The sequence below is a fragment of the Microcaecilia unicolor genome, chromosome 11, assembly GCF_901765095.1.
Source record: "Microcaecilia unicolor chromosome 11, aMicUni1.1, whole genome shotgun sequence".
NCBI lineage: Eukaryota > Metazoa > Chordata > Amphibia > Gymnophiona > Siphonopidae > Microcaecilia > Microcaecilia unicolor.
Genome location: NC_044041.1, coordinates 98,730,863 through 98,757,143, shown reverse-complemented (window position 1 = coordinate 98,757,143; position 26,281 = coordinate 98,730,863). Strand labels below are relative to the sequence as shown.

General features: G+C 46.1%; 1 protein-coding gene across 1 annotated transcript in view; it reads right to left on the bottom strand.

Annotated features, from left to right (window-relative positions):
- LOC115480949 (mucin-16-like) overlaps window positions 1–26,281 on the bottom strand; it is a 142,468-nt gene that overhangs the window by 74,754 nt on the left and 41,433 nt on the right. Inside the window, 8 exon segments of the mRNA XM_030219932.1 lie at window positions 713–835; window positions 1,318–4,836; window positions 5,019–5,096; window positions 5,274–5,402; window positions 9,101–9,223; window positions 9,707–16,699; window positions 19,946–20,068; window positions 20,553–26,096. Of these exon segments, the coding sequence (XP_030075792.1) occupies window positions 713–835; window positions 1,318–4,836; window positions 5,019–5,096; window positions 5,274–5,402; window positions 9,101–9,223; window positions 9,707–16,699; window positions 19,946–20,068; window positions 20,553–26,096 (16,632 nt within the window).

Genomic DNA, 26,281 nt, shown 5'->3' with positions numbered 1-26,281 from the left:
TTATTGTGTTCCCTTGTTTGTTTGTCTGTCTGTTTGTTTGTTTGTTTGCCTCCCTAGTTTCTGATAACATTTCTACATCTGTCTGTTCATCCTGGCCAGGTGGACGGTAGTAGACTCCTATTGCTATCCTTTTCCCCTTTACACATGAAATTTCTATCTTTAAAGATTCCAAGATGTGGTTGTGTCTTGCAGAATTTTTAGTCTATTCGATTCAATGCCCTCCTTAACATATAATGCTACCACTCCACCAATTTGATCCATCCTACCACTGAGATATTAATTTGTATCCTGATATGACGCTGGTTATCCTGCTTCCACCAGGTCTCAGAGATGCCTATAATATCTATCTTTTCATTTAGTGCAATATATTCTAACTCTCCCATCTTACTTCTTAGGCTTCTGGCATTTCCTTGGGGCTCTGTACAGTCCTGTTCTTCCCAAATGGTTGTAGCCTTCCCAGGCAAGCAGGGAGTTGAATCTTGAAATTTAGATTTATTTACTTGCCTTTTTGAAATTTGATCTCAAGGCAAGTTACAGTTTAGGTACATGAATTATTTTTCTGCCCCCAGAGGGCTTTCAAAGTAAGTTGTACCTGAGACAATGAAAGGTGAAGAGATTTCCCAAGCTCCCAAGATACATCATGGAAGAAGTGGAAACCTGCCTGGTCTAGTTCTGAGCCATCTGCTCAGCAGTGGCAGTGGTAAACACTTACTTGACCTACTGGTCCTTGTGGTTGAAGCTGTAGTTGGAGTACTGGTCTGTGGAGCTGTGGCGTTCGGTTTTCCTTCATTAGGATTATTTGTTGCAGGGATAATAACATCTTCAGTTACAAAACCTGATACAAAACAAAAAAAACAATTATATAGGTGATAAAAGACTGGGAAGGTTGATTATCTCCGGTTTAAGAGTTGCATGCTGTAGTTCAAGTCTTAGTTATAAGAGTTGATTGACCTTGAGTGTGTCTTTCCTGAGCATTCAGTGCTCCCTTTCTCTACCTCTAGTAAACATCTCTGGTGGGGGTTTAGTGGAGGGCAGATGTGGCCACGGAAGATGGGAACTCTATTTAGGTCAGCTTTATTTACCAAGATACAACATTTGAATTTTAATTGATACAACTAGATTTTGGGAGAGCAGGAGAAGGGGGATAACTGAATTCTCATTTCTCTTATAACACGACAATGTATTTTTTCAACATTATTTCCCCATCATCATCCAATCCTCCTCCTTACTTAACTCTGAATATGGTTTATTCTTGGATGTCTTATCAAACTTTATCGCAGGCACCCTAAGTTTAACTTTAATTTTTGCACACTGTACCTCGTGTAGTGGCAGCAGTAGTGTCGGCACTCAGTACAGTGACGGTGGTGTTTCCAGGTGGCAAGATGGCATATGTACTCATGCCCCATGTGCTTGATGTGGCACTCTTAGCTGGTGTGGTGGCAGCTGTTGTGCTAGTACCAGTTATATTTGCTGTGATGCTCTTTCCATCTGTAATGGTAACTACAGTTGTTGTGTTTAGCATTACTGTAGCTGTTGGGGTAGTGACTGCTGAAGTGTTGGAAAGGGAAGCAGCTTTGCTGGTACCCAATAAGGGTGTTGTGGTGTTCTCTTCTGGTTTGTTGGTGGCTGTGTTGACAATTGGTGCCGTTGTGCTCCCAGGTGACAGGATGGCGGTTGTGCTTACGCTACCAGTGCTTGCTGTGGTGCTCTTAGCTGGTGTGCTGGCAGCTGTTGTGCTAGTACCAGTAATATTTGCTGTAGAGCTCTTTTCCAGTGTAATAGTGACTTCAGTTGTGTTTCTTGTGTTTGGAATGACAGTAGCTGTAGGGGTTGTGACAGCTGAAGTGCTGGAAAGGGAAGCAGCTGTGCTGGTACCTAATAAGGGTGCTGTGGTGTTTCCTGCTGGTGTTGTGGTGGCTGTGTTGATTGTTGGAGCTTTTGCTGTAGTGCTCCCAGCTGACAGGATGGTGGTTGTGCTGACGCTCCCTGTGCTTGCTGTGGTGCTCTTAGCTGGTGTGCTGGCAGCTGTTGTGCTAGTACCAGTTATATTTGCTGTGGTGCTCTTTTCCTGTGTTCTGGCAACTACAGTTGTTGTGTTTGGCATTACTGTAGCTGTTGGGGTAGTGACTCCTGAAGTGCTGGAAAGGGGCGCAGCTGTGCTGGTACGCAATAAGGGTGTTGTGGTGTTCCCTGCTGGTTTGGTGGTGGCTGTGTTGACAATTGGTGCCGTTGTGCTCCCAGGTGACAGGATGGTGGTTGTGCTGATGCTCCCTGTGCTTGCTGTGGTGCTCTTAGCTGGTATGGTGGCAACTGTTGTGCTAGTACCAGTTATATTTGCTGTGGTGCTCTTTTCCTCTGTTATGGTAACTATAGTTGTTGTGTTTGGCATTACAGTAGCTGTAGGGGTAGTGACTCCTGAAGTGCTGGAAAGGGAAGCAGCTGTGCTGGTACCTATTAAGGGTGCTGTGGTGTTTCCTGCTGGTGTGGTGGTGGCTGTGTTGACTATTGGAGATTTTGCTGTAGTGCTCCCCGCTGACAGGATGGTGGTTGTGCTGACGCTCCCTGTGCTTGCTGTGGTGCTCTTAGCTGGTGTGCTGGCAGCTGTTGTGCTAGTACCAGTATTATTTGCTGTAGAGCTCTTTTCCTGTGTAATGGTGACTTCAGTTGTGGTTCTTGTGTTTGGAATGACAGTAGCTGTAGTGGTTGTGACAGCTGAAGTGCTGGAAAGGGAAGCAGCTGTGCTGGTACCTATTAAGGGTGCTGTGGTGTTTCCTGCTGGTGTGGTGGTGGCTGTGTTGACAATTGGTGCCGTTGTGCTCCCAGGTGAAAGGATGGCGGTTGTGCTTACACTCCCTGTACTTGCTGTGGTGCTCTTAGCTGGTGTGCTGGCAGCTGTTGTGCTAGTACCAGTAATATTTGCTGTAGAGCTCTTTTCCTGTGTAATGGTAACTTCAGTTGTGGTTCTTGTGTTTGGAATGACAGTAGCTGTAGGGGTTGTGACAGCTGAAGTCCTGGAAAGGGAAGCAGCTGTGCTGGTACCTAATAAGGGTGCTGTGGTGTTTCCTGCTGGTGTGGTGCTGGCTGTGTTGACTATTGGAGATTTTGCTGTAGTGCTCCCAGCTGACAGGATGGTGGTTGTGCTGACGCTCCCTGTGCTTGCTGTGGTGCTCTTAGCTGGTGTGCTGGCAGCTGTTGTGCTAGTACCAGTTATATTTGCTGTGGTGCTCTTTTCCTCTGTTATGGTAATTACAGTTGTTGTGTTTGGCATTACAGTAGCTGTAGGGGTAGTGACTCCTGAAGTGTTGGAAAGGGAAGCAGCTTTGCTGGTACCCAATAAGGGTGTTGTGGTGTTCTCTTCTGGTTTGTTGGTGGCTGTGTTGACAATTGGTGCCGTTGTGCTCCCAGGTGACAGGATGGTGGTTGTGCTGACGCTCCCTGTGCTTGCTGTGGTGCTCTTAGCTGGTATGGTGGCAGCTGTTGTGCTAGTACCAGTTATATTTGCTGTGGTGCTCTTTTCCTCTGTTATAGTAACTACAGTTGTTCTGTTTGGCATTACTGTAGCAGTAGGGGTAGTGACTCCTGAAGTGCTGGAAAGGGACGCAGCTGTGCTGGTATGCAGTAAGGGTGTTGTGATGTTCCCTGCTGGTTTGGTGGTGGCTGTGTTGACAATTGGTGCCGTTGTGCTCCCAGGTGAAAGGATGGCGGTTGTGCTTACACTCCCTGTACTTGCTGTGGTGCTCTTAGCTGGTGTGCTGGCAGCTGTTGTGCTAGTACCAGTAATATTTGCTGTAGAGCTCTTTTCCTGTGTAATAGTGACTTCAGTTGTGGTTCTTGTGTTTGGAATGACAGTAGCTGTAGGGGTTGTGACAGCTGAAGTGCTGGAAAGGGAAGCAGCTGTGCTGGTACCTAATATGGGTGCAGTGGTGTTTCCTGCTGGTGTGGTGGTGGCTGTGTTGACTATTGGAGCTGTTACTGTGGTGCTCCCAGGTGAAAGGATGGTGGTTGTGCTGATGATCCCTGTGCTTGCTGTGGTGCTCTCATCTGGTGTACTGGCAGCTGTTGTGCTAGTACCAGTTATATTTGATGTGGTGCTCTTTTCCTCTGTTATGGTAACTTCAGTTGTTGTGTTTGGCATTACTGTAGCTGTAGGGGTAGTGACTCCTGAAGTGTTGGAAAGGGAAGCAGCTGTGCTGGTACCCAATAAGGGTGTTGTGGTGTTCTCTGCTGGTTTGGTGGTGGCTATGTTCACAATTGGTGCCATTGTGCTCCCAGGTGACAGGATGGCTGTTGTGCTGACGCTCCCTGTGCTTGCTGTGGTGCTCTTAGCTGTTGTGCTGGCAGCTGTTGTGCTAGTACCAGTAATATTTGCTGTGGAGCTCTTTTCCTGTGTAATGGTGACTTCAGCTGTGGTTCTTGTGTTTGGAATGACAGTAGCTGTAGGGGTTGTGACAGCTAAAGTGCTGGAAAGGGAATCAGCTGTGCTGGTACCTAGTAAGGGTGCTGTGGTGTTCCCTGCTGGTGTGGTGGTGACTGTTTTTACAATTGGTGCTGTTGCTGTGGAGCTGCCAGGTGACAGGATGGCGATTGTGTTGATGCTCCCTGTGCTTGCTGTGGTGCTCTTAACTGGTTTGGTGGCAACTGTTGTGCTGCTAGCAGGTATACTTGCTGCGCTGCTATTCACAGATGTGGCGGTATTTGGAGTACTGGAAATGGCAGCTCCAGTATGGGTACCTGATACATTTATTGTGGTAGTCTTTACCAGTATGGTGGTAGATGGAATAGTGGTAGTAGCAATTGTGGTGGTGGTACTTGATACACTTGTTGTGGTGTTCACAGCTGGCAGGACAGGAGTTGAAGGAATGCCTGCTGTGCTTGCTATTGTGCTCTTTTCTATGTTTTGGTAGCTTCAGTTGAGGCTGTGGTGTTTGTTTTGACTGTAGCTGTAGGGGTGATAGCTGTTACTCTCGTGGACTGTATCATGGTCAATGTGCTGGTGATATCAGGAGGGGCAGACGTGCCAACTGTGATTACTGTATTGGCCTTGGCTGGTGTCCCTGTGCTCTTTGACACCAGGGTGCTAGGGTTGGTGCTAATTTCTAAAAACATAGAAAAAAAGAAAGTTATTGTTAGGGGTACAGTATTAGAACAGGAAATGTACAGTGGACACATATGGTGGGGGGAGGGAGGTCAAAGTAACTGTAGATTCTGGCACTGAAGTCATAGGATATCTCAGATTGAAGCTGCTTGTGCTATTTGGATATTATCTCACTTACTTGCAATAGTGGTCCTGGTAGTCATGGGTGTTGCTGTAGTCAGAGCTGTGGTCTGCAGAGTTGTGGTATTTGGATTTCCTTGAACTGGCACATTCGTAGTTGGGATGATAACTTCTTTTGTTGGTATATCTGGTACAAATGAATACTTCTGTTAGTGTGATATATAATGGAATGTAAGGGAATTATATTAAATAGAGAAGGGAAATTAACATTGACATGTATTTTTTAAACTGTGTTATATATCCAGTATATTTATTACTATGTAGATTTCTTTGTTGAATTTGTTGTAACATTAAATAATACTGCTCTCAGTAATTGTGATTTACTTTATGTAAAGAAAAAGTTAATAAAAGCAATTTTAAAAAAATGTATCTGCTTGTTTACTATAATTTTGTTTAATTATCATCATGCTGACTAATACTCTGTAATACTAAATGTTTATTTACTAACATTCCTGCACTACTCATGATGTATTGTAAGCCACTTTGAGCCTGCAAAGAGGTGGGATAAGGTGGGATACAAATGCAACAAATAAATAAATAAATAAATGTAATTAAAGTTTTGAGAATCACCTCTGGAACTCTTCTTAAAAATTGGCATTACGTTGGCCACCCTCCAATCTTCTGTTGCCATGCTTGATTTTAAAGATGAATTACATATTACTAACAATATCTCTGCAAGTTCATTACTCAGTTCTGTCAGTAATCTGGGATGTATACCATCCGGCCCAGGTGATTTACTACGCTTCAATTTGTCAAATTGCCCCATTTCATCTTCCAGGATTATAGAGATTTATTTCAACTTCTTTGACTCATCAGGATTGAATGCCATTTCTGGCATTGATCTCTTTCCCACATCTTTCTTGGTGAAGACCAAAGCAAAGAATTCATTTAATCTGACCGCTATGGCTTTGTCTTCCCTGAGTGCCCCTTTTACCTCTTGGTAATATAGCAATCCAACTGTTTTTTTTTGCCAGCTTCTTCCTTCTAATATACCTAAAAAAGTATTTACTACGTGTTTTTGCCTCCAGTGCAATCTGCTTTTCAAAGTCTCTCTTTGCCTTCCTTATCAGTGCTTTGCATTAAGACTTGCCATTCCTTATGTTGCTTCCTATTATTTTCAGGCAGATCCTTCTTCAATTTTCTGTTAGCTCTAATAGCTTCCTACACTTCGCTTTTTAACCAAGCCTTTCTCCTCCTTTTTATATACATGGAATATATCTAGTCTGGGCTTCCAGGATGGTATTTCTGAACACCATCCATGCCTAATGTAATGTTTGACCTTTGCTGCTTCTCCTCTAGATTATTTTTTGACTGTTCTTCTCACTTTATCATACTCTCCTTTTTGAAAGTTAAACGCTAATGTATCGGTGTTATTCCAGTCGTGAGCCCTTGAGCCCAGGCCGAGGCCTAGTATAGGATTTTGGCCAAGGCCTAGGGTAGACCGAACAGGCCCTACACACCACCCCAGCCACCAAGCCCCGCATACACACAACAGCTAACAGGCACCACCAGAAAATGGGAGATAGAGCATTCAGTTCGGCCTCACGGTCGATCGGGAGCCTACTTGCGCAGAGTCCAAGCAAGCGGGCCTCACGGCCAACCAGGAACCCAGTCACACTCTGGGAGGGGAGAAAGAATAATGAAGGGTCGGCTAGGGACTGGAGCATAAGCAGTGCACACAGTGCAGGGTAGAGACACAAGAAAATGGGTGAGAGACAGAAACCTCTAAAGGTATACACAAAGCTGTGCCACAGGGCGATCAAGAATGCAGGAAGCCCCAGAAGGGAACAGTCTAGGCTGTACCATACAGCACTCAAGGGAAAAAGGGAACCAACTATAGGATTACACTCTAGACTGAAGCATTCAGCACTCAGGGAAAGGGGAAGCCACTCAAAGAAATGCTCTAAGGTATGCCACTAGGCACTCAAGGTAAAAAGGGAAACCACTCATAGGAATACACTAGGCTGTGCCCCACAGCACTCATGGGAACTAGGCTGCACCTTACAGTATACAAAGATAGAGGAAGCCCTACAAGGAACACACTAGGCTGTACCATACAGCAAACAAAGGAAAAGGAAAACTACCTATAAGAATACAGAAAGCTGGCCCCACAACACACAAGGGAAAAGGGAACAGTAAGCAAACAGAGGAAGCTGCCTTGACAGACACAGACCAGAAAAGGAGCACTGCTCACTAGAAACAGGAGACAGATTCTGCAAACAAAGAGAACTAAAACCAACAAACAGGAGCAATATACAAGGACAGGGGGGCTGCCAAACGGAGGCAGAACCACAGGGAGCAGAGCAACAGCTCAGCACAACAAAGGGAACACAGAGACAGAGAAAACTAAACAAACAAATTGGAACAATACAAGGCACAAGCTTACCACAGACATCACAAGGTTAGAGCAGCAGAAAGCAGACCAGTGTAGGGAAGTGAGGCAATCAAGCTCATGCTGGGAATACCCAGCACACACACACACACACACACACACACACACACACACACACACACACACACACTCACACACACACACACACACAATAAGCATCGAGGAGAAAGGCTAAACTCCAAAGTGAACACAAACGCCCAAGCACAGGCTGGCTTCAGCTGAGCAAACAAAGCAATCAAAGCTAAAGCAAGGATTGCAGGGAAAGGCAGGCTTAAATGGATCAGGCTTCTGACGTCTGCTGGCTCAACCCCTGACAAACCAATCAGGATCAAGTCCCAAACATTCCCCTGCCTATCTAGCAGAATCATAACAATTGGATTTCCTGTTTGTACATACTCCAGAGTTTCTCTTATGATCATTGTCATCACGTGACTTCAGCACCATTACATCCTGTACCAGAGCATGTGCTCTACTAAGGACTAGGTCTAGAATTAATCCTCCTCTTGTCTTGTTGGTTCCTGAACCAGCTGCTCCATAAAGCAGTCCTTGATTTCATCAAGGAATTTTACCTCCCTAGCATGATCAGATGTCACATTTAGGCAGTCAATATTAGGGGAATTAATATCACTCGTTATTATTGTGTTCCCTTGTTTTTCTGTTTGTTTGTTTGTTTGCTTCCCTAGTTTCTGATAACATTTCTACATCTGTCTGTTCATCCTGGCCAGGTAGTACACTCCTATTGCTATCCTTTTCCCCTTTACACATGAAATTTCTATCTTTAAAGATTCCAAGATGTGGTTGTGTCTTGCAGAATTTTTAGTCTATTCGATTCAATGCCCTCCTTAACATATAAAGCTACCACTCCACCAATTCGACCCATCCTACCACTGAGATATTAATTTGTACCCTGGTATGACACTGGTTATCCTGCTTCCACCAGGTCTCAGAGATGCCTATGATTGCAAAATCATGTGCATATCTGAAGTCCGGAAATGGCAATCGTCAAAACGGCAAATGTAAGCCACATTGAGACTGCAAATCGGTGGGAAAATGTGGGATACAAATGCTACAAATAATAATAATAATAATAATCTATCTTTTCATTTAGTGCAATATATTCTAACTCTCCCATCTTACTTCTTAGGTTTCTGGCATTTCCTTGTGGCTCTGTACAGTCCTGTTCTTCCCAAATGGTTGTAGCCTTCCCAGGCAAGCAGAGAGTTGAATCTTGAAATTTAGATTTAGTTACTTGCCTTTTTGAAATTTGATCTCAAGGCAAGTTACAGTTTAGGTACATGAATTATTTTTCTGCCCCCAGAGGGCTTTCAAAGTAAGTTGTACCTGAGACAATGAAAGGTGAAGAGATTTCCCAAGCTCCCAAGATACATCATGGAAGAAGTGGAAACCTGCCAGTGGCAGTGGTAAACACTTACTTGACCTACTGGTCCTTGTGGTTGAAGCTGTAGTTGGAGTACTGGTCTGTGGAGCTGTGGCGTTCGGTTTTCCTTCATTAGGATTATTTGTTGCAGGGATAATAACATCTTCAGTTACAAAACCTGATACAAAAGAAAAAAAACAATTATATAGGTGATAAAAGACTGGGAAGGTTGATTATCTCCTGTTTAAGAGTTGCATGCTGTAGTTCAAGTCTTAGTTATAAGAGTTGATAGACCTTGAGTGTGTCTTTCCTGAGCATTCAGTGCTCCCTTTCTCTACCTCTAGTAAACATCTCTGGTGGGGGTTTAGTGGAGGGCAGATGTGGCCACGGAAGATGGGAACTCTATTTAGGTTAGCTTTATTTACCAAGATATAACATTTGAAGTTCAATTGATACAACTAGATTTTGGGATAGCAGGAGAAGAGAGATAACTGAATTCTCATTTCTCTTATAACACGACAATGTATTTTTTTCAACATTCTTTCCCCATCATCTTCCAATCCTCCTCCTTACTTAACTCTGAATATGGTTTATTCTTGGATGTCTTGTCAAACTTTATCGCAGGCACCCTAAGTTTAACTTTAATTTTTGCACACTGTACCTCGTGTACTGGCAGCAGTAGTGTTGGCACTCGGTACAGTGACGGTGGTGTTTCCAGGTGGCAAGATGGCATATGTGCTCATGCCCCATTTGCTTGATGTGGCACTCTTAACTGGTGTGGTGGCAGCTGTTGTGCTAGTACCAGTTATATTTGCTGTGGAGCTCTTTTCCTGTGTTATGGTAACATCACTTGTGGTTGTTGTGCTTGGCATGACTGTAGCTGTAGGGATAGTGACAGCTGAAGTGCTGGAAACGGAAGCAGCTGTGCTAGTGCCCAATAAGGGTGCTGTGGTGTTCCCTGCTGGTGTGGTGGCGGCTGTGTAGACAATTGGTGCTGTTGTACTCCCAGGTGACAGGATGGTGGTTGTGCTGACGCTCCCTGTGCTTGCTGTGGTGCTCTTAGCTGGTGTGCTGGTAGCTGTTGTGCTAGTACCAGTAATATTTGCTGTAGAGCTCTTTGTCTGTGTAATGGTAACTTCAGTTGTGGTTCTTGTGTTTGGAATGACTGTAGCTGTAGTGGTAGTTACAGCTGAAGTGCTGGAAAGGGAAGCAGCTATGCTGGTACCCAATAAGGGTGCTGTGGTATACCCTGATGGTGTGGTGGTAGCTGTGTTGATAATTGACGCTGTTGCTGTGGTGTTCCCAGGTGACAGGATGGCGATTGTGCTGACTCTCCCTGTACTTGCTGTGGTGCTCTTTGCTGGTGTGGTGGCAGCTGTTGTGCTAGTTCCAGTTATATTTGCTGTAGAGCTCTTTTCCTGTGTTATGGTAACTTCAGTTGTGGTTGCTGTGTTTGACATTACTGTAGCTGTAGGGGTAGTGACGCTTGAAGTGTTGGAAAGGGACATAGCTGTGCTGGTACGCAATAAGGGTGTTGTGGTGTTCCCTGCTGGTTTGGTGGTACCTGTTTGGACAATTTGTGCTGTTGTACTCCCATGTGACAGGATGGTGGTTGTGCTGACGCTCCCTGTGCTTGCTGTGGTGCTCTTAGCTGGTGTGCTGGCAGCTGTTGTGCTAGTACCAGTAATAATTGCTGTGGAGCTCTTTTCCTGTGTTATGGTAACTTCACTTGTGGTTGTTGTGCTTGGCATGACTGTAGCTGTAGGGATAGTGACAGCTGAAGTGCTGGAAAGGGAAGCAGCTGTGCTAGTGCCCAATAAGGGTGCTGTGGTGTTCCCTGCTGGTGTGGTGGTGGCTGTGTGAACAATTGGTGCTGTTGTACTCCCAGGTGACAGGATGGTGGTTGTGCTAACGCTCCCTGTGCTTGCTGTGGTGCTCTTAGTTGGTGTGCTGGCAGCTGTTGTGCTAGTACCAGTAATATTTGCTGTAGAGCTCTTTTCCTGTGTAATGGTAACTTCAGTTGTGGTTCTTGTGTTTGGAATGAAAGTAGCTATAGGGGTTGTGACAGCTGAAGTGCTGGAAAGGGAAGCAGCTGTGCTGGTACCTAATAAGGGTGCTGTGGTGTTTCTTGCTGGTGAGGTGGTGGCTGTGTTGACAATTGGAGCTGTTGCTGTTGTACTCCCAGCTGACAGGATGGTGGTTGTGCTGATGCTCCCTGTGCTTGCTGTGGTGCTCTTAGCTGGTGTGCTGGCAGCGGTTGTGCTAGTACCAGTTATATTTGCTGTAGAGCTCTTTTCCTGTGTAATGGTAACTTCAGTTGTTGTGTTTGGCATTACTGTAGCTGTAGTGGTAGTGACTGCTAAAGTGCTGGAAAGGGACGCAACTGTGCTGGTATGCAATAAGGGTGTTGTGGTGTTCCCTGCTGGTATGGTGGTGGCTATTTGGACAATTGGTGCCATTGTGCTCCCAGGTGACAGGATGGCGGTTGTGCTGACGCTCCCTGTGCTTGCTGTGGTGTTCTTAGCTGTTGTGCTGGCAGGTGTTGTGCTAGTACCAGTTATATTTGATGTGGTGCTCTTTTCCTCTGTTATGGTAACTACAGTTGTTGTGTTTGGCATTATTGTAGCTGTTGGGGTAGTGACTCCTGAAGTATTGGAAAGGGAAGCAGCTGTGCTGGTACCCAATAAGGGTGTTGTGGTGTTCTCTGCTGGTTTGGTGGTGGCTGTGTTGACAATTGGTGCTGTTGTGCTCCCAGGTGGCAGGATGGCGGTTGTGCTGACGCTCCCTGTGCTTGCTGTGGTGTTCTTAGCTGTTGTGCTGGCAGGTGTTGTGCTAGTACCAGTTATATTTGATGTGGTGCTCTTTTCCTCTGTTATGGTAACTACAGTTGTTGTGTTTGGCATTATTGTAGCTGTTGGGGTAGTGACTCCTGAAGTATTGGAAAGGGAAGCAGCTGTGCTGGTACCCAATAAGGGTGTTGTGGTGTTCTCTGCTGGTTTGGTGGTGGCTGTGTTGACAATTGGTGCCGTTGTGCTCCCAGGTGGCAGGATGGCGGTTGTGCTTATGCTCCCACTGCTTCCTGTGGTGCTTTTAGTTGGTGTGCTGGCAGCTGTTGTGCTAGTACCAGTAATATTTGCTGTAGAACTCTTTGTCTGTGTAATGGTAACTTCAATTGTGGTTCTTGTGTTTGGAATGACTGTAGCTGTAGTGGTAGTTACAGCTGAAGTGCCGGAAAGGGAAATAGCTGGGCTGGTACCCAACAAGGGTGCTGTGGTGTTCAGTGCTGGTGTGGTGGTGGCTGTGTTGACAATTTGTGCTGTTGCTGTATTGCTCCCATGTGACAGGATGGTGGTTGTGCTTACTCTCCCTGTGCTTGCTATTGTGCTCTTAGCTGGTGTGGTGGTAGCTGTTGTGCTAGTACCAGTAATATTTGCTGTGGTGCTCTTTTCCTGTGTTATGGTAACTTCAGTTGTGGTTGCTGTGTTTGGCATGACTGTAGCTGTAGGGAGAGTGACAGCTGAAGTGCTGGAAAGGGAAGCAGCTGTGCTGGTACCTAATAAGGGTGCTGTGGTGTTTCCTGCTGGTGAGGTGGTGGCTGTGTTGACAATTGGAGCTGTTGCTGTTGTACTCCCAGCTGACAGGATGGTGGTTGTGCTGATGCTCCCTGTGCTTGCTGTGGTGCTCTTAGCTGGTGTTCTGGCAGCTGTAGTGCTAGTACCAGTTATATTTGTTGTAGAGCTCTTTTCCTGTGTAATGGTAACTTCAGTTGTTGTGTTTGGCATTACTGTAGCTGTATTGGTAGTGACTCCTAAAGTGCTGGAAAGGGACGCAGCTGTGCTGGTATGCAATAAGGGTGTTGTGGTGTTCCCTGCTGGTTTGGTGGTGGCTGTTTGGACAATTGGTGCCATTGTGCTCCCAGGTGACAGGATGGCGGTCGTGCTGACGCTCCCTGTGCTTGCTGTGGTGCTCTTAGCTGTTGTGCTGGCAGGTGTTGTGCTAGTACCAGTTATATTTGATGTGGTGCTCTTTTCCTCTGTTATGGTAACTACAGTTGTTGTGTTTGGCATTATTGTAGCTGTTGGGGTAGTGACTCCTGAAGTGTTGGAAAGGGAAGCATATGTGCTGGTACCCAATAAGGGTGTTGTGGTGTTCTCTGCTGGTTTGGTGGTGGCTGTGTTGACAATTGGCGCTGTTGCTGAAGTGCTCCCAGTTGACAGGATGGCAGTTGTGCTGATGCTCCCTGTGCTTGCTGTGGTGTTCTTAGCTGGTGTGCTGGCAGCTGTTGTGCTAGTACCAGTTATATTTGATGTGGTGCTCTTTTCCTCTGTTATGATAACTAATATTGTTGTGTTTGGCATTATTGTAGCTGTAGGGGTAGTGACGCCTAAAGTGTTGGAAAGGGACGCAGCTGTGCTGGTATGCAATAAGGGTGTTGTGGTGTTCCCTGCTGGTTTGGTGGTACCTGTTTGGACAATTTGTGCTGTTGTACTCCCAGGTGACAGGATAGCGGTTGTGCTGATGCTCCCTGTGCTTGCTGTGGTGCTCTTAGCTGGTGTGCTGGCAGCTGTTGTGCTAGTACCAGTAATATTTGCTGTAGAGCTCTTTTCCGGTGTAATGGTAACTTCAGGTGTGGTTCTTGTGTTTGGAATGACAGTAGCTGTAGGGGTTGTGACAGCTGAAGTGCTGGAAAGGGAAGTAGCTGTCCTGGTACCTAATACGGGTGCTGTGGTATAACCTGCTGGTTTGGTGGTAGCTGTGTTGAAAATTGGCGCTGTTGCTGTGGTGTTCCCAGGTGACAGGATGGTGGTTGTCCTGACTCTCCCTGTGCTTGCTGTAGTGTTCTTAGCTGGTGAGGTGGCAGCTGTTGTGCTAGTACCAGTTATATTTGCTGTGGTGCTCTTTTCCTGTGTTATGGTAACTTCAGGTGTGGTTCTTGTGTTTGGAATGACAGTAGCAGTAGGGTTAGTGACTCCTGAAGTGTTGGAAAGGGAAGCATATGTTCTGGTACCCAATAAGGGTGTTGTGGTGTTCTCTGCTGGTTTGGTGGTACCTGTTTGGACAGTTTGTGCTGTTGTATTCCCAGGTGACAGGATAGCGGTTGTGCTGACGCTCCCTGTGCTTGCTGTGGTGCTCTTAGCTGGTGTGCCTGCAGCTGTTGTGGTAGTACCAGTAATATTTGCTGTAGAGCTCTTTTCCTGTGTAATGGTAACTTCAGTTGTGGTTCTTGTGATTGGTATGACAGTAGCTGTAGGGGTTGTGACAGCTGAAGTGCTGGAAAGGGAAGCAGCTGAGCTGGTACCTAATAAGGGTGCTGTGGTGTTTCCTGCTGGTGTGGTGGTGGCTGTGTTGACAATTGGAGCTGTTGCTGTGGTGCTCCCAGGTGACAGGATGGCAGTTGTGCTGACTCTCCCTGTGCTTGCTGTGGTGTTCTTAGCTGGTGTGCTGGTAGCTGTTATGCTAGTACCAGTTATATTTGCAGTAGTGCTCTTTTCCTCTGTTATTGTAACTACTATTGTTGTGTTTGGCATTACTGTAGCTGTTGGGGTAGTGACTCGTAAAGTGCTGGAAAGGAACGCAGCTGTGCTGGTACGCAATAAGGATGTTGTGGTGTTCTCTGCTGGATTGGTGGTGGCTGTTTGGACAATTGGTGCTGTTGTACTCCCAGGTGACAGGATAGCGGTTGTGCTGACGCTCCCTGTGCTTGCTGTGGTGCTCTTAGCTGGTGTGCCTGCAGCTGTTGTGCTAGTACCAGTAATATTTGCTGTAGAGCTCTTTTCCTGTGTAATGGTAACTTCAGTTGTGGTTCTTGTGTTTGGTATGATAGTTGCTGTAGGGTTTGTGACAGCTGAAGTGCTGGAAAGGGACGCAACTGTGCTGGTACGCAATAAGGGTGTTGTGGTGTTCCCTGCTGGTGTGGTCGTGGCTGTGTTTACAATTGGTGCAGTTGCTGTGGATCTGCCAGGTGACAGGATGGCGATTGTGTTCATGCTCCCTGTGCTTGCTGTGGTGCTCTTAGCTGGTGTGGTGGCAGCTGTTGTGCTAGTACCAGTTATATTTGCTGTGGTGCTCTTTTCCTGTGTTATGGTAACTTCAGGTGTGGTTCTTGTGTTTGGAATGACAGTAGCAGTAGGGTTAGTGACTCCTGAAGTGTTGGAAAGGGAAGCATATGTTCTGGTACCCAATAAGGGTGTTGTGGTGTTCTCTGCTGGTTTGGTGGTACCTGTTTGGACAGTTTGTGCTGTTGTATTCCCAGGTGACAGGATAGCGGTTGTGCTGACGCTCCCTGTGCTTGCTGTGGTGCTCTTAGTTGGTGTGCCTGCAGCTGTTGTGCTAGTACCAGTAATATTTGCTGTAGAGCTCTTTTCCTGTGTAATGGTAACTTCAGTTGTGGTTCTTGTGATTGGTATGACAGTAGCTGTAGGGGTTGTGACAGCTGAAGTGCTGGAAAGGGAAGCAGCTGAGCTGGTACCTAATAAGGGTGCTGTGGTGTTTCCTGCTGGTGTGGTGGTGGCTGTGTTGACAATTGGAGCTGTTGCTGTGGTGCTCCCAGGTGACAGGATGGCAGTTGTGCTGACTCTCCCTGTGCTTGCTGTGGTGTTCTTAGCTGGTGTGCTGGTAGCTGTTATGCTAGTACCAGTTATATTTGCAGTAGTGCTCTTTTCCTCTGTTATTGTAACTACTATTGTTGTGTTTGGCATTACTGTAGCTGTTGGGGTAGTGACTCGTAAAGTGCTGGAAAGGAACGCAGCTGTGCTGGTACGCAATAAGGATGTTGTGGTGTTCTCTGCTGGATTGGTGGTGGCTGTTTGGACAATTGGTGCTGTTGTACTCCCAGGTGACAGGATAGCGGTTGTGCTGACGCTCCCTGTGCTTGCTGTGGTGCTCTTAGCTGGTGTGCCTGCAGCTGTTGTGCTAGTACCAGTAATATTTGCTGTAGAGCTCTTTTCCTGTGTAATGGTAACTTCAGTTGTGGTTCTTGTGTTTGGTATGATAGTTGCTGTAGGGGTTGTGACAGCTGAAGTGCTGGAAAGGGACGCAACTGTGCTGGTACGCAATAAGGGTGTTGTGGTGTTCCCTGCTGGTGTGGTCGTGGCTGTGTTTACAATTGGTGCAGTTGCTGTGGATCTGCCAGGTGACAGGATGGCGATTGTGTTCATGCTCCCTGTGCTTGCTGTGGTGCTCTTAGCTGGTGTGGTGGCAACTGTTGTGCTGCTAGCAGGTATACTTGCTGTGCTGCTCTTCACAGATGTGGCGGTATTTAGAGTACTGGAAATGGCAGCTCCAGTATGGGTACCTGATACATTTATTGTGGTATTCTTTACCAGTATGGTGGTAGATGGAATAGTGGTTGTAGCAATTGTGGTGGTGGTGGTACTTGTTGTGGTGTTCACAGCTGGCAGGACAGGAGTTGAAGGAATGCCTGCTGTGCTTGCTATTGTGCTCTTTGCTTGTGTTTTGGTAGCTTCAGTTGAGTCTGTGGTGTTTGTTTTGACTGTAGCTGTAGGGGTGATAGCTGTTACTCTCGTAGACTGTATCATTGTCAATGTGCTGGTGATATCAGGAGGGGCAGACGTGCCTACTGTGATTACTGTATTGGCCTTGGCTGGTGTCCCTGAGCTCTTTGACACCAGGGTGCTAGGGTTGGTGCTAATTTCTAAAAACATATAAAAAAAGAAAGTTATTGTTAGGGGTACAGTATTAGAACAGGAAATGTACAGTGGACACTTAAGGTGGGGGGAGGGAGGTCAAAGTAACTGTAGATTCTGGCACTGAATTCATAGGATACTCAGACTGAAGTGTGATATAATGGAATGTAAACAGAGAAGGGAAATGAACATTGACATGTATTTTTAAACTGTGTTATATATCCAGTATATTTATTACTATGTAGATTTCCTTCTTTATACACTATGTAAAATGTAATTAAAGTTTTGAGAATCACGGATCACCTCTGGAACCCTTATTAAAAATTGGCGTTTCGTTGGTCACCCTCCAAACTTCTGTTGCCATGCTTGATTTTAAAGATAAATTACATATTACTAACAATAGCTCTGCAAGTTCATTGCTCAGTTCTGTCAGTAATCTGGGATGTATACCATTTGGTCCAGGTGATTTACTACTCTTCAATTTGTCAAATTGCCCCGTTTCATCTTCCAGGATTATAGAGATTTGTTTTAACTTCTTTGACTCATCAGGATTGAATGCCATTTCTGGCATTGATCTCTTTCCCACACCTTCCTTGGTGAAGACCAAAGCAAATAATTCATTTAATCTCACCGCTATGGCTTTGTCTTCCCTGAGTGCCCCTTTTACCACTTGGTAATATAGCAATCCAACTGTTTTTTTGCCAGCTTCTTCCTTCTAATATACCTAAAAAAGTATTTACTATGTGTTTTTACCTCCAGTGCAATCTGCTTTTCAAGGTCTCTCTTTGCCTTCCTTATCAGCGCTTTGCATTAAGACTTGCCATTCCTTATGTTGTTTCCTATTATTTTCAGGCAGATCCTTCTTAAATTTTCTATTAGCTCTAATAGCTTCCTACACTTCGCTTTTTAACCAAGCCTTTCTCCTCCTTTTTATATACATGGAATATATCTAGTCTGGGCTTCCAGGATGGTATTTCTGAACACCATCCATGCCTCATGTAATGTTTGACCTTTGCTGCTTCTCCTCTAGATTATTTTTTGACTGTTCTTCTCACTTTATCATACTCTCCTTTTTGAAAGTTAAACGCTAATGTATCGGTGTTATTCCAGATGTGAGCCCTTGAGCCCAGGCCAAGGCGTAGTATAGGATTTTGGCCAAGGCCTAGGGTAGACCGATCTGGCCCTACGCACCACCCCAGCCACAAAGCCCCGCATACACACAACAGCTAACAGGCACCACCAGAAAATGGAAGATAGAGCATTCAGGCCGGCCTCACGGTCGATCGGGAGCCTACTTGCGCAGAGTCCAAGCAAGCGGGCCTCACGGCCAACCGGGAACCCAGTCACACTCTGGGAGGGGAGAAAGAATAATGAAGCGTCGGCTAGGGACTGGAGCATAAGCAGTGCACACAGTGCAGGGTAGAGACACAAGAAAATGGGTGAGAGACAGAAACCTCTAAAGGTATACACAAGGCTGTGCCACAGGGCGATCATGAATACAGGAAGCCCCAGAAGGGAACACTCTAGGCTGTACCATACAGCACTCAAGGGAAAAAGGGAACCAACTATAGGAATACACTCTAGGCTGAACCATTCAGCACTCAGGGAAAGGGGAAGCCACTCAAAGGAATGCTCTAAGGTATGCCACTAGGCACTCATGGAAAAAAGGGAAACCACTCATAGGAATACACTAGTCTGTGCCCCACAGCACTCATGGGAACTAGGCTGCACCTTACAGTATACAAAGATAGAGGAAGCCCTACAAGGAACACACTAGGCTGTACCATACAGCAAACAAAGGAAAAGGAAAACTACCTATAAGAATACACAAAGTTGGCCCCACAACACACAAGGGAAAAGGGAACAGTAAGCAAACAGAGGAAGCTGCCTTGACACACACAGACCAGAAAAGGAGCACTGCTCACCGGAAACAGGAGACAGATTCTGCAAACAAAGAGAACTAAAACCAACAAACAGGAGCAATATACAAGGACAGGGGGACTACCAAACGGAGGCAGAACCACAGGGAGCAGAGCAACAGCTCAGCACAACATCGGGAACACAGAGAAAACTAAACAAACAGGCTTCTGACATCTGCTGGCTCAGCCCCGGACAAGCCAATCAGGAACAAGTCCCAAACATTCCCCTGCCTATCTAGCAGAATCATAACAATTGGATTTCCTGTTTGTACGTACTCCAGAGTTTCTCTTATGATCATTGTCATCATGTGACTTCAGCACCATTACCTCCTGTACCAGAGCATGTGCTGCACTAAGGACTAGGTATAGAATTAATCCTCCTCTTGTCTTGTTGGTTCCTGAACCAGCTGCTCCATAAAGCAGTCCTTGATTTCATCAAGGAATTTTACCTCCCTAGCATGATCAGATGTCACATTTAGCCAGTCAATATTAGGGGAATTAATATCACTTGTTATTATTGTGTTCCCTTGTTTTTCTGTTTGTTTGTTTGCCTCCCTAGTTTCTGATAACATTTCTACATCTGTCTGTTCATCCTGGCCAGGTAGTACGCTCCTATTGCTATCCTTTTCCCCTTTATACATGAAATTTCTATCTTTAAAGATTCCAAGATGTGGTTGTGTCTTGCAGAATTTTTAGTCTATTCGATTCAATGCCCTCCTTAACATATAATGCTACCACTCCACCAATTCGACCCATCCTACCACTGAGATATTAATTTGTACCCTGGTATGACACTGGTTATCCTGCTTCCACCAGGTCTCAGAGATGCCTATGATTGCAAAATCATGTGCATATCTGAAGTCCAGAAATGGCAATCGCAATAACGGCAAATGTAAGCCACATTGAGACTGCAAATTGGTGGGAAAATGTGGGATACAAATGCTACAAATAATAATAATAATAATCTATCTTTTCATTTAGTGCAATATATTCTAACTCTTCCATCTTACTTCTTAGGTTTCTGGCATTTCCTTGGGGCTCTGTACAGTCCTGTTTTTCCCAAATGGTTGTAGCCTTCCCAGGCAAGCAGGGAGTTGAACCTTGAAATTTAGATTTAGTTACTTGCCTTTTTGAAATTTGATCTCAAGGCAAGTTACAGTTTAGGTACATGAATTATTTTTCCTGCCCCCAGAGGGCTTTCAAAGTAAGTTGTACCTGAGACAATGAAAGGTGAAGAGATTTCCCAAGCTCCCAAGATACATCATGGAAGAAGTGGAAACCTGCCTGGTCTAGTTCTGAGCCATCTGCTCAGAAGTGGCAGTGGTAAACACTTACTTGACCTACTGGTCCTTGTGGTTGAAGCTGTAGTTGGAGTACTGGTCTGTGGAGCTGTGGCGTTCGGTTTTCCTTCATTAGGATTATTTGTTGCAGGGATAATAACATCTTCAGTTACAAAACCTGATACAAAAGAAAAAAAACAATTATATAGGTGCATAAAAGACTGGGAAGGTTGATTATCTCCGGTTTAAGAGTTGCATGCTGTAGTTCAAGTCTTAGTTATAAGAGTTGATTGACCTTGAGTGTGTCTTTCCTGAGCATTCAGTGCTCCCTTTCTCTACCTCTAGTAAACATCTCTGGTGGGGGTTTAGTGGAGGGCAGATGTGGCCACGGAAGATGGGAACTCTATTTAGGTTAGCTTTATTTACCAAGATACAACATTTGAATTTCAATTGATACAACTAGATTTTGGGATAGCAGGAGAAGAGGGATAACTGAATTCTCATTTCTCTTATAAAACGACAATGTATTTTTTTCAACATTCTTTCCCCATCATCATCCAATCCTCCTCCTTACTTAACTCTGAATATGGTTTATTCTTGGATGTCTTATCAAACTTTATCGCAGGCACCCTAAGTTTAACTTTAATTTTTGCACACTGTACCTCGTGTACTGGCAGCAGTAGTGTTGGCACTCGGTACAATGACGGTGGTGTTTCCAGGTGGCAAGATGGCATATTTGCTCATGCCCCATGTGCTTGATGTGGCACTCTTAGCTGGTGTGGAGGCAGCTGTTGTGCTAGTACCAGTTATATTTGCTGTGGAGCTCTTTTCCTGTGTTATGGTAACTTCACTTGTGGTTGTTGTGCTTGGCATGACTGTAGCTGTAGGGATAGTGACAGCTGAAGTGCTGGAAACGGAAGCAGCTGTGCTAGTGCCCAATAAGGGTGCTGTGGTGTTCCCTGCTGGTTTGGTGGTGGCTGTGTTGGGAATTGGTGCCATTGTGCTCCCAGGTGACAGGATGGCGGTTGTGCTGACGCTCCTTGTGCTTGCTGTGGTGCTCATAGCTGTTGTGCTGGCAGCTGTTGTGCTAGTACCAATTATATATGATGTGGTGCTCTTTTCCTCTGTTATGGTAACTACAGTTGTTGTGTTTGGCATTACTATAGCTGTAGGGGTAGTGACTCCTGAAGTGCTGGAAAGGGAAGCAGCTATGCTGGTACGCAATAAAGGTGCTGTGGTATACCCTGCTGGTGTGGTGGTAGCTGTGTTGACAATTGGCGCTGTTGCTGTGGTGTTTCCAGGTGACAGGATGGCGGTTGTGCTGACTCTCCCTGTGCTTGCTGTGGTACTCTTAGCTGGTGTGGTGGCAGCTGTTATACTAGTACCAGTTATATTTGCTGTGGTACTCTTTTCCTCTGTTATGGTAACTTCAGTTGTGGTTCTTGTGTTTGGAATGACTGTAGCTGTAGTGGTAGTTACAGCTGAAGTGCCGGAAAGGGATATAGCTGGGCTGGTACTCAATAAGGGTGCTGTGGTGTTCTCTGCTGGCGTGGTGGTGACTGTGTTTAAAATTTGTGCTGTTGCTGTGGTGCTCCCATGTGATAGGATGGTGGTTGTGCTGACTCTCCCTGTGCTTGCTGTGGTGCTCTTAGCTGGTGTGGTGGCAGCGGTTTTGCTAGTACCAGTTATATTTGCTGTGGAGCTCTTTTCCTGTGTAATGGTAACTTCAGTTGTGGTTCTTGTGTTTAGAATGACAGTAGCTATAGGGGTTGTGACAGCTGAAGTGCTGGAAAGGGAAGCAGCTGTGCTGGTACCTAATAATGGTGCTGTGGTGTTTCCTGTTGGTGTGGTGGTGGCTGTGTTGACAATTGGAGCTGTAACTGTGGTGCTCCCAGGTGACAGGATGGTGGTTGTGCTGACGCTCCCTGTGCTTGCTGTGGTGTTCTTAGCTGTTGTGCTGGCAGGTGTTGTGCTAGTACCAGTTATATTTGATGTGGTGCTCTTTTCCTCTGTTATGGTAACTACAGTTGTTGTGTTTGGCATTATTGTAGCTGTTGGGGTAGTGACTCCTGAAGTATTGGAAAGGGAAGCAGCTGTGCTGGTACCCAATAAGGGTGTTGTGGTGTTCTCTGCTGGTTTAGTGGTGGCTGTGTTGACAATTGGTGCCGTTGTGCTCCCAGGTGGCAGGATGGCGGTTGTGCTTATGCTCCCACTGCTTCCTGTGGTGCTTTTAGTTGGTGTGCTGGCAGCTGTTGTGCTAGTACCAGTAATATTTGCTGTAGAACTCTTTGTCTGTGTAATGGTAACTTCAATTGTGGTTCTTGTGTTTGGAATGACTGTAGCTGTAGTGGTAGTTACAGCTGAAGTGCCGGAAAGGGAAATAGCTGGGCTGGTACCCAACAAGGGTGCTGTGGTGTTCAGTGCTGGTGTGGTGGTGGCTGTGTTGACAATTTGTGCTGTTGCTGTATTGCTCCCATGTGACAGGATGGTGGTTGTGCTTACTCTCCCTGTGCTTGCTATTGTGCTCTTAGCTGGTGTGGTGGTAGCTGTTGTGCTAGTACCAGTTATATTTGCTGTGGTGCTCTTTTCCTCTGTAATAGTAACTACAGTTGTTGTGTTTGGCATTACTGTAGCTGCAGGGGTAGTGACTCCTGAAGTGCTGGAAAGGGAAGCAGCTATGCTGGTACGCAATAAGGGTGCTGTGGTATACCCTGATGGTGTGGTGGTAGCTGTGTTGATAATTGACGCTGTTGCTGTGGTGTTCCCAGGTGACAGGATGGCGATTGTGCTGACTCTCCCTGTACTTGCTGTGGTGCTCTTAGCTAGTGTGGTGGCAGCTGTTGTGCTAGTTCCAGTTATATTTGCTGTGGTGCTCTTTTCCTGTGTTATGGTAACTTCAGTTGTGGTTGCTGTGTTTGGCATGACTGTAGCTGTAGGGAGAGTGACAGCTGAAGTGCTGGAAAGGGAAGCAGCTGTGCTAGTGCCCAATAAGGGTGCTGTGGTGTTCCCTGTTGGTGTGGTGGTGGCTGTGTAGACAATTGGTGCTGTTGTACTCCCAGGTGACAGGATGGTGGTTGTGCTGACGCTCCCTGTGCTTGCTGTGGTGCTCTTAGCTGGTGTGCTGGCAGCTGTTGTGCTAGTACCAGTAATATTTGCTGTAGAGCTCTTTTCCTGTGTAATGGTAACTTCAGTTGTGGTTCTTGTGTTTGGAATGAAAGTAGCTATAGGGGTTGTGACAGCTGAAGTGCTGGAAAGGGAAGCAGCTGTGCTGGTACCTAATAAGGGTGCTGTGGTGTTTCCTGCTGGTGAGGTGGTGGCTGTGTTGACAATTGGAGCTGTTGCTGTTGTACTCCCAGCTGACAGGATGGTGGTTGTGCTGATGCTCCCTGTGCTTGCTGTGGTGCTCTTAGCTGGTGTGCTGGCAGCTGTAGTGCTAGTACCAGTTATATTTGTTGTAGAGCTCTTTTCCTGTGTAATGGTAACTTCAGTTGTTGTGTTTGGCATTACTGTAGCTGTATTGGTAGTGACTCCTAAAGTGCTGGAAAGGGACGCAGCTGTGCTGGTATGCAATAAGGGTGTTGTGGTGTTCCCTGCTGGTTTGGTGGTGGCTGTTTGGACAATTGGTGCCATTGTGCTCCCAGGTGACAGGATGGCGGTCGTGCTGACGCTCCCTGTGCTTGCTGTGGTGCTCTTAGCTGTTGTGCTGGCAGGTATTGTGCTAGTACCAGTTATATTTGATGTGGTGCTCTTTTCCTCTGTTATGGTAACTACAGTTGTTGTGTTTGGCATTATTGTAGCTGTTGGGGTAGTGACTCCTGAAGTGTTGGAAAGGGAAGCATATGTGCTGGTACCCAATAAGGGTGTTGTGGTGTTCTCTGCTGGTTTGGTGGTGGCTGTGTTGACAATTGGCGCTGTTGCTGATGTGCTCCCAGTTGACAGGATGGCAGTTGTGCTGATGCTCCCTGTGCTTGCTGTGGTGTTCTTAGCTGGTGTGCTGGCAGCTGTTGTGCTAGTACCAGTTATATTTGATGTGGTGCTCTTTTCCTCTGTTATGGTAACTAATATTGTTGTGTTTGGCATTATTGTAGCTGTAGGGGTAGTGACGCCTGAAGTTTTGGAAAGGGACGCAGCTGTGCTGGTATGCAATAAGGGTGTTGTGGTGTTCCCTGCTGGTTTGGTGGTACCTGTTTGGACAATTTGTGCTGTTGTACTCCCAGGTGACAGGATAGCGGTTGTGCTGATGCTCCCTGTGCTTGCTGTGGTGCTCTTAGCTGGTGTGCTGGCAGCTGTTGTGCTAGTACCAGTAATATTTGCTGTAGAGCTCTTTTCCGGTGTAATGGTAACTTCAGGTGTGGTTCTTGTGTTTGGAATGACAGTAGCTGTAGGGGTTGTGACAGCTGAAGTGCTGGAAAGGGAAGTAGCTGTCCTGGTACCTAATACGGGTGCTGTGGTATAACCTGCTGGTTTGGTGGTAGCTGTGTTGAAAATTGGCGCTGTTGCTGTGGTGTTCCCAGGTGACAGGAAGGTGGTTGTCCTGACTCTCCCTGTGCTTGCTGTAGTGTTCTTAGCTGGTGAGGTGGCAGCTGTTGTGCTAGTACCAGTTATATTTGCTGTGGTGCTCTTTTCCTGTGTTATGGTAACTTCAGGTGTGGTTCTTGTGTTTGGAATGACAGTAGCAGTAGGGTTAGTGACTCCTGAAGTGTTGGAAAGGGAAGCATATGTTCTGGTACCCAATAAGGGTGTTGTGGTGTTCTCTGCTGGTTTGGTGGTACCTGTTTGGACAGTTTGTGCTGTTGTATTCCCAGGTGACAGGATAGCGGTTGTGCTGACGCTCCCTGTGCTTGCTGTGGTGCTCTTAGCTGGTGTGCCTGCAGCTGTTGTGCTAGTACCAGTAATATTTGCTGTAGAGCTCTTTTCCTGTGTAATGGTAACTTCAGTTGTGGTTCTTGTGATTGGTATGACAGTAGCTGTAGGGGTTGTGACAGCTGAAGTGCTGGAAAGGGAAGCAGCTGAGCTGGTACCTAATAAGGGTGCTGTGGTGTTTCCTGCTGGTGTGGTGGTGGCTGTGTTGACAATTGGAGCTGTTGCTGTGGTGCTCCCAGGTGACAGGATGGCAGTTGTGCTGACTCTCCCTGTGCTTGCTGTGGTGTTCTTAGCTGGTGTGCTGGTAGCTGTTATGCTAGTACCAGTTATATTTGCAGTAGTGCTCTTTTCCTCTGTTATTGTAACTACTATTGTTGTGTTTGGCATTACTGTAGCTGTTGGGGTAGTGACTCGTAAAGTGCTGGAAAGGAACGCAGCTGTGCTGGTACGCAATAAGGATGTTGTGGTGTTCTCTGCTGGATTGGTGGTGGCTGTTTGGACAATTGGTGCTGTTGTACTCCCAGGTGACAGCATAGCGGTTGTGCTGACGCTCCCTGTGCTTGCTGTGGTGCTCTTAGCTGGTGTGCCTGCAGCTGTTGTGCTAGTACCAGTAATATTTGCTGTAGAGCTCTTTTCCTGTGTAATGGTAACTTCAGTTGTGGTTCTTGTGTTTGGTATGATAGTTGCTGTAGGGGTTGTGACAGCTGAAGTGCTGGAAAGGGACGCAACTGTGCTGGTAAGCAATAAGGGTGTTGTGGTGTTCCCTGCTGGTGTGGTCGTGGCTGTGTTTACAATTGGTGCAGTTGCTGTGGATCTGCCAGGTGACAGGATGGCGATTGTGTTCATGCTCCCTGTGCTTGCTGTGGTGCTCTTAGCTGGTGTGGTGGCAACTGTTGTGCTGCTAGCAGGTATACTTGCTGTGCTGCTCTTCACAGATGTGGCGGTATTTAGAGTACTGGAAATGGCAGCTCCAGTATGGGTACCTGATACATTTATTGTGGTATTCTTTACCAGTATGGTGGTAGATGGAATAGTGGTTGTAGCAATTGTGGTGGTGGTGGTACTTGTTGTGGTGTTCACAGCTGGCAGGACAGGAGTTGAAGGAATGCCTGCTGTGCTTGCTATTGTGCTCTTTGCTTGTGTTTTGGTAGCTTCAGTTGAGGCTGTGGTGTTTGTTTTGACTGTAGCTGTAGGGGTAGTAGCTGTTACTCTCGTAGACTGTATCATTGTCAATGTGCTGGTGATATCAGGAGGGGCAGACGTGCCTACTGTGATTACTGTATTGGCCTTGGCTGGTGTCCCTGAGCTCTTTGACACCAGGGTGCTAGGGTTGGTGCTAATTTCTAAAAACATATAAAAAAAGAAAGTTATTGTTAGGGGTACAGTATTAGAACAGGAAATGTACAGTGGACACTTAAGGTGGGGGGAGGGAGGTCAAAGTAACTGTAGATTCTGGCACTGAATTCATAGGATACTCAGACTGAAGTGTGATATAATGGAATGTAAACAGAGAAGGGAAATGAACATT